Below are 18417 nucleotides of genomic sequence, written 5' to 3'. Positions count from 1 at the left end.
GGAAGCAAACAAAAAACAGGCTTAACTGAAATTATTCTAATCTTAAACAGTATTATCTATAACCACTTTTCCATTGATTTTCAAAGAAAAGTAGAAATTTTTAAAAAATAATAAAAGAATGTGTTACTGTTCTAATGAGTATAACTAACATATTCTACACAAAATCCACAGATTCTACTTGGTCCAATTACCTATTAATGTACAGTCTTGAATAAGTTTCCTCAGTAAGTGCCAGTAAGTGGCTAGCAAACACTCATCAACTCTGGCTCCAGGGAAGTAAAGCAGGGTGTTGACATCCTTCAGTGATCAGACCACTTATCGGCATCATGTATGTGTCTCCCTCCTCATTCTTGATGTACTATCATGTCCTAAGTTTCTCTTTCACTGTAACTACCTAATCCTCTGCTGTGTCTGTCACTTTCAAACTCATTGAACCATATAACGTGTTTATTAGAAATTAAAGCCAACATGACTCCCTGAAGTTGGATAGGATGACTGTGAAGAATTTATTGCTAACACTCTTCATAGATTTAGAGAATATATATTTCTACTCAAGCATCCTATATATTTTATAATTCTACTTAGAAAAGATCACTTGGCATTTAAAACCTTAGAAAAAAAATACTTAAATTAAGCCCTAGACTTGAAAAAAAAATTATGACTTAACTTTAAAAAATGGCTTCAATGAATCAAATGAAATGAAGACATAGTTAAAGATGATACCAATTAGAACTCAATATAGCAGAAAATAATGTAAGTATTATCAAGTTTGGGGCTGTGTGTGTGTAGTTCGGTGGTAGAGCACTTCCCTGGTATTATGTCTGAGCCCTGAGTTTGAACCCAAGACCCCACACACATGCACATAAAAGATAGGTATGTACACTCTGAGATAATTTTGAAGAACAGAAGCATAGCAGGAGTGTGCTTATTCTCTTTAGTAGGAAATGTTGTCTTACCCTCCAGGAACTCTGTCAGGACGCCCACTGCTAACACAGCTGGCTCCATAGCCTGTACAATCCCCACACACTGTGCATACCATGCACTGCTCCAGCTTCCACTTGTGCATGCCGGGAGGGCACATCATGGACTTCTCGTCTTTCTCATCTAGTTCTTCTTCCAGGTCTTCATCCATGGCTGTTGCCATATTTTCAACTCCAAACCCTATTTGACATATCAGTTTATAATTTTATATGGGTTATTCCCATGTCTGAAAATAGTTATTTCCCAACTTAAGAACATCCACAAAACCCTGCTGTAATCAAAGTGATTATTTACTCACTTTATTCTTCATCAAACTTATTCATTTATCTCTTGCCTACAGCATACAACACAAACCACAGCTACTCAAGGTGCCTAATATCTGAACAGGAAATCAGCTCAGAGCTTCTGGGGTGGCTAAGCCATTAAAAGGCTAAGCTCACACAGTTGAGCAAGTGTCCTTGTGCCATGGTAAAGCATCCTTTGGGTATATGCACAGGAGTAGACTATGTGGTTTTGAAATAAATTGAGTCTCAATATTCTGAGAAACCACCATATTGATTTCCAAAGTGGCTATGAAAGTTTGCACTCCCCCCAGCAATGGAGGAGTATTCCCCTTGCTGTAAATCCTAGCCAGCATAAGCTGGCACTTGCGTTATTGACCTTAGCCATTCTGACAGGTGTAAGATGGAATTTTAAGAGTCGGCCAGGCAGTGGTGGCACATGCCTTTAATCCCAGCACTCAGGAGGCAGAGTCAGGCAGATCTCTGAGAGTTCGAGACCAGCCTGGTTTACAAGGGCTAGTTCCAGGACAGGCTCCAAAGATACAGGAAAACTCTGAAACCCTGTCTAGAGAGGCAAAAAAAAAAAAAAAAAAAAAAAAAAAAATGGAATCTTGGAGTCGTTTTGATTTGCATTTCCCTGATGGTTAAGAATGTTGAAAATTTCTTTAAGTGCTTCTTGGCCATTTGAGATTCTTCTCTAGGTAGTATACATGATTAAACAAGGAGGGTAATAGTTGTTGATAGGCTCCTGCTGAAAAGTAGCTAAAAATGAAAATAACCATTTGAGAAATCTGCTTTCCATGAATAATTTAGTTCTACTGTTAATGTACATTTTTAAAATCTTAAACAGGTAGTAACGTCACTCGCTCAAAAACTAAAAATATTATTTTTGCAGTGATAGTTTTGTCAACAGTTATTATCAAATAAAAATGTAAGGGTTTTATAAGAAATCAAAGAGTCATTCATTTCAGTGTTTTTAATTGTTGGGTATGTGCATTTTGCCTGCACGTGTGTATGTGTCGCAGGGTGTCAGGCTCCTGGAACTGGAGTTACAGATGGATGGTGTGAGGCACTACATGGTTTCAGAAACAGAGCCAGGCCCTCTGAAAGAGCAGCAGGTGCTCTTCACCACGGAGCCATCGCCCAGGGCATTCATCTTGGACAGATGTTCTAGGAAGCTAATGAAAAGGCAACATAGTTCTTAATATCTAAAAATTAAATTCCTACCTTTCCCTCCTTGGTTCATAGCACCCGTGTCTCGTCCACACTGTCCTTTATTATTTACGCCAAATGTCCAAACCTCTCCATTCTTCATTAAAACACAAGTATGAGCTTTGCCCATTGCTACCTGGGTTACGAAATGGCCTTTTAAATCAGACACCAAACCTACCCAAAAAAAAAAAAAGCAAAATTAACAAAAAAATAACAAAAATACTTCTGTACCTAGAAGAACAACTTTTAATGCACAAAGTATTTTCTTGGGAAAAATAATTCGCCAAAATGGGGAACAAGTAACTGAACACTGGTAGATAATCATCAAATTAAAGTAATATTAAATATAGTACAAACAAATATTTCCTGTAACATTATTTCCAGCTAACTTCTCCTGCCTGCTTCCTCCAAGTGCCAATCAATACCTTTGAAGAATACTCAGAAGGGCCAGCCCCTCTCAACTTTCAACTACAGGCACAAATAAGTCATGAATCTTTACCTGCTTAGACTTGCCTCAGCAGGAACAATAGTAAAGCACTTATAATAGCATAATGAAGCAGTGTTGTTTTTATAAACCCTGTAAGATTTTAGATGACAGTAGTAGTACTTCCTGTAAAATCACATGTTTATTTATTTGCATCCTGTGCATGAATTCAAGTGCACATGTGTGTCCATGATGCACACAGGTAGGCCAGAAGATAACTTGTAGATGTTCTCTCCTCTCCTCACCTGACTCCTGAGGATTGACTCAGGTTGTCAAGCTTAGGAGCAATTGCCTTTTCTTGCTGAGTCATCTCACCAGCCAGCCCTCAAAAGAAAGCTTTTGAATCCCTAATACTTTCCTTCACAATCCACCACAGTATTTCTTCAAGTTCCCTTATGTTACTTTCAGTAACATCCATTTGCTACCCTTATTACTTATTGTTTGCAATAATATTAAAATTACAAAAGCATGCTTAACCTTATAAGAAGTAATAATAGTAACTACTAAAGAGTTAGTTTTTCTAGGATATATATATATTAAAACTTTTCCAAAACTGAGGCAATTATTTAAATTGTAAAACTTCCTAATTTCAGAATGTAGCACACTTGAAAATACATATAATAGGTATTTCACAGGACAATGTTTGATACTAATACTAGATGATTATTTGCTGAGTTCTTTGCATGGTCTAGGTTCTGTGCAGAACATTCCTTAAATGTTCTTGTAGACTTACAAAAATAAACTATGAAACAGATACTACACATAGACTCTGTTTAAGGGAGGAGGAACAAAAAGCAAACTCTGAAAGCTAAGTAAATGTTTCCCAGCTAAAAACAGCTAGTAACAAATGTGTTTATAGTCACTGAACAATACTCACTTAAGTCTGTCACAAATAAATCTTCTCGGCCGCAAAAAGGCAGGTAGACCTTGTCTGGTTCATCCAAACCCTTACACGTAAATGCTCAATTTCTATCATCATTTTAGCATGCAAGAGATATACTATGTATTATTTTAAAACTACTAATGTGCTATACCAAAAGTCTGATCTACTCTAACAATTTCAACCCACCAAGAATCTGAATGTGACCACATTAAGTCAGCACTTCTATTACCTGGGTGCATTTCCAGTTAATAATTAATTGCTATATATTTTCTATATGCTTGACCTCTCCATCCTTAGGACAATCATTTAACTTTAAAATCTTTTATTCTGGATCCCTTTTTACAGCAAAATTCAAAGACATTACACATGGGTCTCATATAAAATCTTCCCAATTGGGATGACTCATTCATTACTAGGGAGGAAAAAAAAAAAAAAAATCCAGGCACCAAATAGGATAAAGCTATGAGATTAGACCTTATAAATAGAAAATTATCTAGCTATTTCTACGGCTCATACTGACTTTTTAAATTTTAGGTTTATCAGGCAGGGACTTGATAAATAAATAAGTCTTGAGACTTTGTGCTAGTTATTACAGAAGAACCAGCAAGGGAAATGATACCACCCCACTGTCTATATGAGGAGACAGAGAATTCAATGAAATTAGCCTTGTTATAAAAACTGACTGCTGACAGTGATTAAAGACATGTACATGAGCTCTTTAGTGTGAAGTGAAAGCTTTCCAGAGAAAGGAAAGTAGCTAAGGAAGTTTTCTTCATTGAGTTCATGACTTCATGGAGTTCATGACTTGTTTTGCATGAAATCAATGTCAGATCTTCTAGTGACAAAATACACAGTAAAACATCTTCCCCAAAGTTTCACATTAAGAAGAAAACACCACCGAGTATGTAGAGAAAACATGCTACAAATGTTAATTTTCTAGACACATCTGTTATATCCAGTGATTCATACTGGAATCTTTTTTTTTTTTTTTTTCCTAAAAGTAAAGTAATTTTTAGTTGTTTTTTTTTTTTTTTAACTTACTTGAACTATCAGAATAAATAGCGTCTTTCCCGAACATGTACAGTTCTCCATCTTTAGAAATGACAGAACTACTTCCATTATTGCAGGCCGTGTATACCACAGTCTTTCCTTCCATTTTAATAATCTTTTTAGGTTTATAGGGTTTTGACTGCCGTCTGCTTTTAGCTAAAAAGAACAAATAATGAATGTAAGGTATCATATGCAAATAGTAACAATTAATTATAGATAATAAAACCAAAGAAAATGAACACTTTGTTTACCTTTTTGATACATGTCATTAAGTCTCAGAAAGGTCTGGACTTAACACCATGCACACGCCAATCAGGAACTTGCTAGCCTCTTGTAGTCAATTTATATTTAGACTATCCCTAACAGTGAAATTCCCAAAAGGAAATACCAGTTTCCAAAAAACTTCTAGGAATCTCAATAGATTATTTTTTATACATACCTACCACTCTAACCCTTCCCCCCAACATACACTTATACCACCTTCTTTTTATCCCTCTTTATAATGAGTGTGTGTTGTTGTATTAGATAGATCCTGGAAACAAAGTTTCTTACCCATCTAATAGATATTAAATAACTGTACTAAATCAATGTGATTGTAAAGACGATACATATATGAAAAAGAAGAAATAAATAGATTAAAAAAGACATGATTCTTAAAAATTCTAGAATCGAAATAAACCAAAGATGGAAAACATTAGCTAGCTGTTCATTTGGTTAATCAATTTCCTGCATGCTTTCAAAATAAAACCATATTGTTATGATATTGTCTAAAATACACCATGGTTTTCATATGATTGGACACTGATACAGATGTCTGGTAACTAGTTTACATGAATGCTTTCTAAATGTTCAGGTTTCTAGGCTTTTTAAAGGGCTTTTCTCAAGGTTACTTTAATTTTCCCTTCATTTTCCATTATGTATTAACTTCAAAAAAACTAGTATCTGTGAGATGCTACTCCAAAGAATATGAAAATTTATTTAAGAGAGAAAGACAAGGCCTTGAAGAAGGATCTAAACAGAAAAAAAAATATTAGATCAAATTATCAGTTTTTTCATTGCAGAGCCAATGACTTTTTCACAGAGAAAGAAATTCCACAAATAGTACTCTACAGCTAACACTTATAAACAAAGTTACATAAGGTTTATCTTCCTTTTGAAATACATATTCCTTGCGACGTTTTGGGTTTTTTAAGTAATCTACTAAAATAATGGAAAAAGGATATTGTCAGATGAACAGCCATGTACCCATAAAGATGAACATTCACCCACAAGAACTGTGAGACAGATACCACCTCTCCTTGGCGTGTGCTTCACTGAACATGGGTGGGTACACACACACACACACACACACACACACACACACACACACACACACACACACACGCTGCCAAGGCCAGTGTTGAACATGCCCACACACACAAGCTGCCAAGGTCAGTGCTACTGAGATGACTATACTAACACTCACTAAGTACCAGCTCTCAGCAACTTACTGGATTCTCCATCTTCTCCTTTACTTGCCGATCCTGTAAAGAACACACTTCCATCCTCAGCAACTAAAAGGGCATGTGAACCATCGTGTCCAACGGAGAAGTGCACGATCTTGGGAGATTTGGTAATTGGTAACTCAACCCACTTTCCTGCTGAAGGACCACCTTGTTTGATTCCAAGACTCTGGTACTTGCCAGTGTAATATATCTTATATGAGGAAAGAAAGGGAAAGGAAAGGGGAGAGGAGGGGAGGGGAGGAGGGGAAGGGAGGGGAGAAGAGGGGAGTGGAGGAGAAGGGAGGGGAGAACAAATATTAGACTGCCTTTTGGAATAGTGCACCAGGTTTCACAAGTAAGAAAGTAAAAGCTTCCATGTTTTATTGAAAAGTAAGAACAACAAAAACTTGCCAGTTTTTATACTATTCAAAGGGAGACAGAAATTGAACCACTCAAGCTTATTTTTTATTGTATTCTGAATAGTTACAATATTTGTATTTTCATAATTATATACACAGGAAGAAATTAATAAAATTTGTTATTAACTTTCAAAATTTATAAAAAGCTGCATTTAAATATATGCCTAATAATTTCTATTTTCAGAATTCCCTTAGCTATATACTTTCCTTTTACATTAAACAAAAAAAAAAAAAAATAAACTTCAATCTATATAGGGTAACCTATACAATGTATAAATTAAACATGCTTCTATGTTATCTAAATCATATATTGTATGTTTTAGACATATAGACATATAGAATTTTCTATATAGACATATAGAAAATTTAGAAATCTGATATCTCTTATCAGAGTAAACATAAAATACAAACTTAAACTAATTTAAGATTAAAGGAATCTATAAATAAATACTTGCAAAATTTTAACTTTTTTAAAGTTTACAAATTTTTAGGGTCTTAAATATCACTACCCTGTCATAATGGTATTTTCAACATTAATAAACTCTCACCATGCAAAAACTGACAATATTTAAGTATGTAAACTATCTGAATTATATAACAGTTTGTACTGCTTCTCCAAGCAGTTAATTTCTGAAACAAAATAAATAATTTACCTTTCCATTTGATGTTTTCATTAGTGCAAACTCTCGTCCTGCACCAAGCAGGGCTGACTCCTCATCAAACCCTGTACCTTTGATAAAACAAGACTGTTAAATATGGCTGCATTTCTAACATAGTAATTCCAAGGACACCATGCACTCTATCAAATAACTTCAGTCAATTCAATTAAGATAAAAAAACAAAATGAAAACAGTCTGGGCATGGTGGCACTCAAGTTGAGGCTGGAGGACACTAGATTGGGAACATGCTGGGCTACCTAGAAAGACTGTTGCAAAATAAAATGGGATGAACCAAAGCAAGACAGAGTAAATATTATCACTTGCTAGAATTTTAGATCCACAACTTCAAAACAAAGATAGTTGTTTTAACCTTGATATATTTTAAATTATTACCAAATAACACTTTATAACATTAATAATTCGTGTAAGTAGTAATCGCTGAATTAAGGTATAAAAATCTTTATTAAGCATCATAAAATATACAAATTTTATCTCATTTTTTTTCCTCATTTTAACTATATTGCCCATTGTTTAAATGAACAAATATAAAGCCTAGGAGTTCATCCAAAACCTCTAGCTCTTTGGGATTGAATTAAAATACAAATATATTTTAATAAAAATTTTCAGATTCTCTGTCCTGCTCTTAGAAGAAAATTTCCTATATTTAAAAATACATATACATACATGCATACATTTCAAACTGTAAATTGAAATTTTCTATGTAGTCTGTTTGGCGAGTCACAAACAAGCAATGATTCTGTGAGTTTTTAAATGAGAAAATTTGAGCTCAGTTTGGGAATTTTCCCATGGAAGGGAAGATATACAAAAACCCTATCAATTAAAACACATGAGTTAAAACACTACCAAAGTTGAAAATTTTAAAAGCAGATCTTGTACAGATTCCTCTTGAGTTACAAAACTGCACTAATAAATCTTCAGTAGTACTAAATTAGTGACTCCCAACATTGTCCATCCATAACTCTTAATAAAAATGTTTATTTTTTTTTGCCTTGTTCAAACTGATAGTTGAAAATTATTATTAGTCACTTTCCTTAACACTTAAATATCTTGTCTATCTGCAGGCTTTATTTCCTAGTTAGTTCTATATATTAATCAAAAATTTTGTTTTACAATAATAGACACAATAGCAACTAAATTATGAGCTGAATTGCTAAAAACACAGTTTTTAAAAGTAATAAAGAAGATTTATTTTGTCATCTTACTTATTATGTGCAAATCCTTTTCCAAATCAAATAATGATATTCCACAGGCATGTAAGCATTTCCTGGCCAATTTAAGCTGTAATTCTTGTTGCAGTACAGGCTCAGTGCTTGTGGCAAATATTCTGACAACAAAGCCATCCTTAAAGGAAAAAAGTCAAGAATACTATATTGCATAAAAAGTTTTCTGGTACATAACAAAAACAAAGTAATTTAAGAAAAAGTGGTTTCATTTACAACTGCTGACGGTTCCAAGCACTTACATCTCTTGAAGCAGCTATCTGATTAATATACTCTCCATCAGTAAATAAAATATTTTGACCTTCAGTGTGGGAATCTATACAAATAAAAAAAAAAAAAAGTAACATGTTACACAACAAATAAGCAACTCAAGAAATGATTTTACTCCTCTGTTGAAGTCAAACTGAGAGTTCTTCACACAATAAGAATAGACTTAACTCAAAAGGAGAATTTTTCAAAATAAGAATTACAAATTAAAAAAATAAGTAATTCAACTAAGAGTTCTGGTTACATGTTGTGCTTATATTTATAAAGCTTGAATAACCAAGGATCTGAGGGCCCACCTAATTTCAGAATGAGAACTGAACATGCACCATGATAAACAAACAATGTCGGTTATGACCATTTCAATACAATCACATGCACTGCAGGTAACACTACCATCAGGCGTACATTACAGTCATTAGTGTCACAGAGAATTACAGATTAAAGCGTCTGTATTTGAAGTCTATGGTGTCCAACTGCAGATATCCCTTGCTTTACAAAATAAATGTCAAAACTACTCATGTATTTTCCATGTAGAAAGTCAATGTCTATTCCAGCATGTTTAGTATGTATAATGTTCAACACTTTCTAACCATTTATCCTCCTCAAATCCAACAAATCTGTTTTCTTTCTTTTTGTCTCAAAGCAGCCAAATATCTCAGCTATCACTCATATCTGCCAGCACTGAACATATCTCTGTAGAATAGTGCATTGTATACTTTGATCAAAGTAACGCTAATAGTGACAAGGGATACCAATATCACAGAAGGACACACTGGAACACGTGTTAGTGACTACTGCTAAGTCACACAAAACTACAAGCAAAAATCAACATCTGTATAAATTGTATCCTATGAGAAAACAAGTATTCAGCAAGCAAGTCTAAAAGCACACACACTTTCTACAGTAACCATGGAGAACTAGGATGAACCTCTCCATTAAGCACAATACAAAAAAGAAAATTCATTTCTAGTTCAACCTGAATCAACAAAACATAAAACTCTGGTTTTTGGAATACAGCCAACGGAGCCCACCCAGATAAGCTAGATCTTTGCCCAAGAGCTTCATACTAGCATAGTTCCTTATTATAAATATGCAAAACACAGGCAGACCCTTACCAAATAGAGAATTCAGTGATCACAAACTGGAAATAGAAACTGGGAGACAAGGCCCACTGGTAGCCCAAGAGACTTGGTAATCAAAGAGAGGAGAAATCGAAAGAAAGAGTTCCTAGTCCATTGTACAGAATACAAAGAGGCGCAAGAAAGATGCTTCTCAAGCTCTAAGCGTAAGATTTTAAACTAAAAAGCAAAGAAGAAAAACTCATTATAATTTCAGACAAATGCAGGGGTGAGGGAGTAAAGTGGCACGAGAAGAGTAGCCAACAAGCCTCATGCTCTGAGGCAACCTGTCGCCAGACGTGGGCAGGAAATGGCATAGGAACGATCTGAAAGTAAACCGGAATATAAAGAATAAAATGACTTTCAACAAGGGTGTCCATCCACACGCAGTAAGATACCTACAAGACTAACTAGGACATGAAACTGAACATGACACTCATTAACACCTTTAAATCTGACAGTTTACTACTGCTCTTCTTGAAGGAAAGGCTAGAGAGAAGAGCTGCTCCTTCCCAGGGATAAAGCAAATGGTTTATTGAAGAAAATGACGCCCATGCCAAAGAAATGAGCAAATGACAACATGCTTCTTCAGGCTTGAGGGCTGAGTCTTCTTGGCACGTCATATCAAGATTTTCTCTTTATGTTTTCTTTATCCATTGTGTAATATTTAAGATAGCATCTTCGGGAATATGTCAAGCAACATCTGCAAGCTTGGAAGACACACAATAGGGGACTATCCTCCCAAAGTGTGATTTGATCTTCACTGTGAGCACAGCAAATATTTATGAAACATAGAAAGCCACACTGTATGGTTAAAATTTGCACTTATGTTAAATGATGCAGAATTTAAACTGAATAAAGACATTAACAAATCATTTTTAAATATGGTGAATAAAAAACACCTTTACATAGATTTTTAAAATTTCCCTTTCATTTACATTCTGTATAAATGAGATGGACAGAAGAAGTTACTCTTTTTGTACTCATCTATTTAGAATGAGTTTTCTCAATAAAGAACTTTTGTTTTTATGACATTATCCGAAAACAAATGGTACAAAGCCAGAGAGATGATCTTCCCATTGTAATTTTTTTGTACCAAAAAAAAAAAAAAAAAAAGAAAAAAGAAAGAAAGACAACTGGAATACTCTCATTTCAATATATATTAATCAATAAAACACAATCTATAATATTAAAATGATGCTTAAAAAGCCTAAAGACCTGGAAACATATTCAGTAATAAGTAAAAGGGTAAGTTCAAAACCCGCATTAGGTAGAATATGATCATTTTATAACTATGTACATATGTGTATGTAAGTTTTGTGCGAGTATAGATGTTATTATTAAATGTTTTTTTGATTATCCAGGCATGGTAATACATGCCTTTAATCTCAGCACTCAGGAAGCAGAGAGAGATGGTTCTCAATGAGTTCGAGGCCAGCCTGGTCTACACAGCAAGTTTCAGGCCAGGCCAGTCAGAGCTGCACAATGAGACCTTGACTCAAAAAACTTAAAAAAAAAAAAAAGAAGAAAGGAAGAAAACTTTTTTTTTTTTTTTTTTAAATCAGGAGAATGTAGAGGGGCAAACTGGAAGTGGGGGAGGAAACAAAGTATATTATCTGACGTACATATATAAAAGTGGGGGTGGGTGGAAACAAAGTATATTATCTGACGTACATGTAGGGTGGAAACAAAGTATATTATCTGACTTACATGTATAAAAATGTCCTAATGAAACCCATTGTTCTGTACAACAAATATACTCTGATGCTTAACATTTCTAACATTGCAATAATTAAACAAATGACACAACCCTTATTTTACAACCCACGTCTTATTTTAAAAAAAAAAAAAAAAATGTAGACTCTGAAAAGAGTCATCACAAGATGTTTTCTTAGGACATCAGTTTGCTAAACTGTTCTGTCACTACATGGACATGAAATACTTCATTTGTTCTATAGGGTCTATATATTACTTTGGGAAAATGCAGGAATAGAAAAGTTCAAATAATTTTTTAATGAAGTTATAGTAATTCTTTAAAACTTGACAAGCAAACAATGAGCAGTTATCTCTCTCAGTTTAAAAAAAAATAAAACTTGCTTTTCCAAGAGATCAAATGCTTAGGAGTATTTGAGTGTTTGCCACGAGATTACTAACAAACACACTAAATATTTAAGATTTTAATGTGATCAACTGTAGAAAGCAGCAATGGTATATACAAACTTAAAGACTTTACAACACAGAATACTTATGCATTAACCTAGAATTACAGAAAATCAGGACCTAGTTCCTCAGAATTCAGGCAGCCTGTTGTTCAATGGCAGTATGGACATTACCTAAACTCTTCGTATCAAAGCTTTAGTAAAAAGTGCACATGACAGAATGTTAACAGTTTCCTGACTAACCTAAGCACTATCACTGGAAGTCCTTTAACAAAGAGGAAAAAGGTGATAAATAGCAAATAAAAAGTCTTGATGGGTAAGGGTAAAGTATGAAAGCCTGTAGATGGGTATGAATTTGGAAATAAATACTAAACCTTATTGTATTTTTTTCTGATGTCTAATATCTTCATATGTATTCATTCATTGTACATTATAAAATGGTTTACATGTCACAATATTTAAAAATTCATTTTTAAGCAAGGGCTATCTTTGCTAATTATTATTTACATGTTTAAATGTCCTAACATGCATGTTTCTTAAAACTACTTATGAAGAAAAATAAGACTAGTTAAAACATACCTGGCAACATTACAGTACCATCTTGTTCCAGTGTTTCGGGGCTTATTCTTATGGCTGTCATACTGTGGTTATTCACATCTCGATATAATAAATAACCCTGGCAATAAAAATATTTTATCATATATATGTATATATATATTTTTTTAAGATATGTTTTCATTACTAAGAGAAAAAGCAACTGTATGTGCATTATATTTTGTTGATGTACAATAAGTCAATAATGCTATCTAAAGGATATAAAAGGTTAAATTTAAGAACAGGAGTCTACTTTAGATGGAGGGTAATTGAGGAAGAACTTAAGGTCAATCTCTGGTCTGCACATAGCATATGCATCCACCCCCATACACTGCATAAATATGTAGGCACACACAATAAATTCCAACTCCTAAAACTAACACATTTTCCATGACATCATTTCCTAGAATAAACATAAGTTAAATTAATGAGACATTTTAAAGCACACTGGCTTTTAAAAGACAATCGCTTTAATATTTAAAATGTCAAAATACTTCAAGTACTGATATAACAGGGCAACTTTTCACATATGTGGTGGTTTGAATGAGGGAGGATGGCACCCCCCCACACACAGGTTCATGGTTGAATGCTTGCTCTTCAGTTAGTGGAACTGTTTAGTAAGGACTGGGAAGTGTGGTCTTGTTGAAGGAGGTGTGTCACTGGGCTAGGCTTTAGTTTTCAAAAGCTCAGGCCAGCTCACTTGCTCTTTCTCTAGCTCGCTCGCTCGCTCGCTTGCTCACTCCCTCCCTCCCTCTCCCTTCCCTTCCTCCTGCTCTCACTCTCAGTGTGTCTGCCTGCAGCCTGAGCATCAGATGTGAGTTCTCAGCCATTGCCACAGCACCATGCTTGCCTGCCACCACACTGCCTACCATGAATGTCATGTATTAGCCCTCTGAAACTGTAAGGAAACACCTAGTTGAATGTTTTCCTTTCTAAATTGCCTTAGTCATGGTGTCTATTCCCAGCAATTCAACAGTAACTAAGAAAACATAACAATTTCTTTCATTGTCAAAGTACTTTCAAATGCCTTTTGATGGGGGAATGTCCTGTACATATCTTTCTCTTACTGGTTGATGAACAAAACACTGATTGGCCAGTACCTAGGCAGGAAGTATAAGCGGGCTACCAGACAAGGAAAATTCTGGAGAGAGGACAGAGAAAGTGAGCCACCAGGCAGATGCCATGCAGACCCCGGGAAAATGGGATGCTGGGCATTCTCCGGTTAAGATAAGGTCATATAGAAAACATAAATTAATAGTTATGGGTTAGTAATTATGAGAGAGCTAGCCAGTAAGATGCCTAAGCCATCAGCCAAACAGTTTATAATTAATATAAGTCTCTGTGTGTTTATTTGAGGCTAAACAGCTATGGAACCAGGCAGAACAGAAACTTCCATCTACACCTGTTAATTCAAGAAGCCACAAAGTGTAGGGAAATCTTTATTCTGTATCCTTCCCAAAGGAAACCTGGGCTTTGTCTTTCAGACAGGGAAATAACAGAATTGTGTATTTCTGACTCTTTCTCTCCCCTTGTCATTTACTTTTCTTCAAGAAGTAGGGAGTGGCAGTGTCTGATGCTGACATGTAGCAGACTGACTATGCTGATTGCAAACGAGAACACAGCATTCAGAAAGCATCACAGGGCTTTTTGTTTTTATTACTTGTGAGTTTCTGTATGAATGCATCTCTCCCAGGTGCTGCCCCCCTGGGGCAGCCCAGAAGCATCTGTTAGAAGGAATAGGATATACATATAGAATGGAAGAGAGTATGACAGGAGTCCTAATTTGGTCCCCGGTCACTATTTCATTTTCAGTTCAGTGGTCTTTGATTCTTATCCACAGAGTTGCTTAAAGGAGAGCCCCAAACAACGTATTTCCAATCCCCTTTGAAAGGTAAATAACAGAGCTAAGTAAACTGATTTGCTGTAAGTCACTCGGCTACTAAAGCAGAGCCAGGCCTATGATTCTAGTTTACATTCTTTACCCTGCTCTAGCCATATTAATAAAAAATACAGCATTCCTGAATAAATGTATCCAATAAGCATGAGCCATATGTTTTAAAAGGTAAAATATTGTATTTATTGAGGATATTCTCCTACCTGGGCATACCCTAACCAGGACTTTTTTTCTTTTCTGTTTCTGATACGGGATGTAGAATTATATATATGGCCCTGTGGGAAAAAAAAAACAAAAATTTGTCTATGAACAGACTAATAATTATTAACAAACAAAAGTAATAACAATACATGAGTAATGTTTAATATTTAAATTATAATTTTCAAGTAAAAAACAAAATTAGACAGTACTAAAGGGATCAGAAACAGGACACAACTTAATTATTCAGATATGACTATTACTGTTATAACCAGCAAGTGTATGTAATCATATTACCCTAACTGTTCCACTGTATCCAGAGCCTATTTTGTATAATCCATCCTTGCATAACAGATAAAGAAAAAATCCATCATTCTGAAGCAAACAGTGGTCATCTTCATCAACAGATACTTCTTTTAATGGCCATCTGTGCATTAGAGCCGCTTTCTTAATGCCATTGCTAAACCAGTCCTGGATCTGAGTCTTTCCAACCAAAACTGCCTGTACGCTTCTCTGTAGTGAGTTGAGTATCATTGGCACCTATTCAAAAGAGAAGAAACCAAGACACTTTAAATTGTTTTCAAACACAAAACAGGCAAAATAAGATATTATTTGTGGCAAAATAAGGTACAAACTAAAGGTTCATCTTTTAAGAAGTAACCCTTAAGCAAACTGGACTTCTGTAGGATTCTGTCACTCACTTTCATAAAATCTTGGGTAGTATGCCTTGTTCTCTGTCTTTATGATCTATCATTGCTATGTGGACCTCAGACCATGGCAACATACTGTTTTATTATATACAACCTTTCTTGTTCTCTATCCATGGTTCTGATTTTCTCTTTCTCTGCTGTATTTTGTATTTCTTATCTTTAGCTCACTATTTGTATCTTCAACCATACTACCATTATTTAACCCACCTTCAATATTCTCATTGTAATTATTTGTCACCTCGAGTTCAATTTGATTTTTCTTTTGTGTGTGTGTTTTGTTTTGTTTTGTTTGTTTTGTTTTGTTTTTGAGACAGGGTTTCTCTGTATTGCTTTGGAGCCTGTCCTGAAACTCGCTCTGTAGACCAGGCTGGCCTCAAACTCATAGAGATCCACCTGCCTCTGCCTCCCCAGTGCTGGGATTAAAGGTATCCACCGCCACTGCCCAACATGATTTTTTTTTTCTAACGTGATTACTTCTGATATTGTATTCATTATCATAGATTAAATATTTGGAGTTCTCGTAAAAAATCTACTTGTTTTAATGATACAGAATTAAACACACACATTTTAAATTAAATGATGGGCATCATTTGTATATCAACCAGAGAAATCAAAATTTTAAAAGGCAGAGAATTTCTACTGACTGAATGAAGAAAAGTGCAACGTGGCATTTTCTAAATTTCTTAACAGCTAAGAATATGAAATACCTGAATAGTTTGGCAAGCATGACTACCATTGTTGGTTAGTATAGCAGAGATGGCCTGGAGTGTCCTTCCTGTTTCTCCCCAAGAAGCCACCAGACTGAAGAGGCAAGCACAGGAAAGTGCTGTGAGGGACTGCCCTGTGCTGTCATTCATCCCAGTACTCCGAACAGTAATTTCCAAAAGGAGTTGGAAGAGAGACTCTGTGGGTAAAACAAGAATCGGTTACAACCAGTTACATTTGTTTGAACTGCAAAACATTACATATGCATGTTTATTATATCTTGTTTCACTATATATAAATTTTAAGGCATCTAAAGCCATTATTTTGCACTAGTTTTTTCTAGTTAACCCCCTCCACAATTATTTATATAACAGAAGATCAGAAAACATTTAGTTCTACCCTTTATTTTTGTAACTAACGTAATAAAATTTGTCTAAGGTCACATAAAACAATCTTGCCTATACAAGAAACTCATCTGATGTGGGATGTCCTTCTGTATACTGCAAATATGTGTTGCTTTTATTGATTGATAAATAAAGCTGTTTTTGGCCTATGGCAGGGCAGAGAATAGCTGGGCAGAAAATCCAAACAGAGATAGAGAGAAAGAAGGCAGAGTCATGGAGAGTTCATGCAGCTACTGAAAGAGCTGTGATGTCAGAAAATTACTGGTAAGCCACCGCCATGTGGTGATCCACAGATTAGTAAAATGAGTTAATTTAATTGTGAGAGTTAGTCAGTAATATGCCTGAGCCATTGGACAAGCAGTTATAATTAATATTAAGCCTCTGCATGTTTATTCCGGAACTGGTGGGAGGGAGTGAAACCTCTATTTACAGTTATCCTTATAGTTACAGCTTATCCTGCCACAACTTTGTCCTTCAAGTAAAATTGTGGCAACATATTACTTATGATTTAGTAAAGCCTGTCAGAGGGTACAGAAAGCAAAGCTAACCACAAGTCATACAACTAGGCAATGGTGATATACACCTTTAATCCCAGCAGCCAGACTAGCTAGCCACAGAGCCAGGCCATGGTGGCACACATCTTTAATCCCAGGATTTGAAAGGTATAAAAGAAAGAAGCAATTAGTCACTTGCCATGTTAAGGACAGCACAGCAGTTTGAGTGAATCTGAGGAAAAATGAAATGGGGAGCAGTCTGAGGACCACCCCTTTTGGTCTGAGATGAGGTAGAGGTAAGAGCTAGTTGTTGGTGCTTTCCTTATCTGACCCTCTGCTTGAACCCTAGTATCAGTCTCTGGGTCTTTTATTATTCATGTTACAGAACAGATCAAGATGTTTTAAATTCTCAGATACTGCTCCATGGCCATGCCTAACCCAAATAAACGCTTTCCTTAATAAATTACCTTGGTCACGGTCTTTTCAAAACAATAGAAAGTAACTAAGGCATGAGCCCAGAAGATCCTATTACATTTAAATGATTATTTCAGAATATAGAGTTTAATATTAAACAGCAAAGCAGATCTAGGAAAAAATCTCTTAATCGCAGTCCTAGCTGGGTGGGGGAGAGTCACCTTTCTTCGGGGATGCAGCCGATGCTCTACTACACGGCTACATACTGTGCACACACTACGTGGACTAAGTGGCTGTAAAAAGGAGCATGTGAAGTTGAAAGGAAAACATGGTGGTAGGAGCAGGGAGCGAGAGGAATGGGGGTGTTTTATCAAATCACATCAAATGCACAATATTAACAGGATTACTGATGCTACTGTACCACGAACCAGCAAACCGATTCTTAACCTGTGATAACTTTTATTTGGTAGCAGCAGTTAAGTGCCTTAGGCTGAGGAGAGAGGTATATGCTGTCTTTTATTTTTTTTTGTGATATCTTCCCTCCTCCGGTAAAATAAAACAAAGTTAGAAAAATGAAATCACTGAATGTGACAAAAGAAAGAAAGGCCTGGCATATAATTAGGTTTCTTGAAATGTCTATCTAATAAAAATCCAAAGTTAGTTAGGTAGGGCATAGTTTATCCATATCCTAGTAGTTGAGAAGTCAGGGAAGGAGGAATAAAGTTCAAGGCCAATATGAGCAACACAGTAAGGCTTTGTCTCTCAA

The 18417-nt window shown here is 35.3% G+C and overlaps 1 protein-coding gene across 13 annotated transcripts in view; it reads right to left on the bottom strand.

Moving 5' to 3' along the window:
- The window catches only part of Mycbp2 (MYC binding protein 2), a 209618-nt gene that overhangs the window by 155495 nt on the left and 35706 nt on the right, over positions 1-18417 (bottom strand). For all 13 annotated transcript variants that reach the window (XM_051195259.1, XM_051195261.1, XM_051195260.1 and 10 more), the window contains exons 5-15: positions 16342-16538; positions 15222-15464; positions 14930-15001; positions 12818-12914; positions 8937-9010; positions 8677-8815; positions 7448-7524; positions 6382-6586; positions 4883-5047; positions 2490-2648; positions 957-1161 (exon numbers count right to left, since the gene is read on the bottom strand). In XM_051195259.1, the coding sequence (XP_051051216.1) occupies positions 957-1161; positions 2490-2648; positions 4883-5047; positions 6382-6586; positions 7448-7524; positions 8677-8815; positions 8937-9010; positions 12818-12914; positions 14930-15001; positions 15222-15464; positions 16342-16538 (1633 nt within the window). The remainder of the gene's footprint in view (positions 1-956; positions 1162-2489; positions 2649-4882; positions 5048-6381; positions 6587-7447; positions 7525-8676; positions 8816-8936; positions 9011-12817; positions 12915-14929; positions 15002-15221; positions 15465-16341; positions 16539-18417) is intronic.

Source organism: Phodopus roborovskii, unplaced genomic scaffold (assembly GCF_943737965.1).
Source record: "Phodopus roborovskii unplaced genomic scaffold, PHOROB, whole genome shotgun sequence".
Lineage (NCBI taxonomy): Eukaryota > Metazoa > Chordata > Mammalia > Rodentia > Cricetidae > Phodopus > Phodopus roborovskii.
The sequence above is the reverse complement of the archived record's forward strand: the minus strand, read 5'-3'. Positions and strand labels throughout refer to the sequence as shown.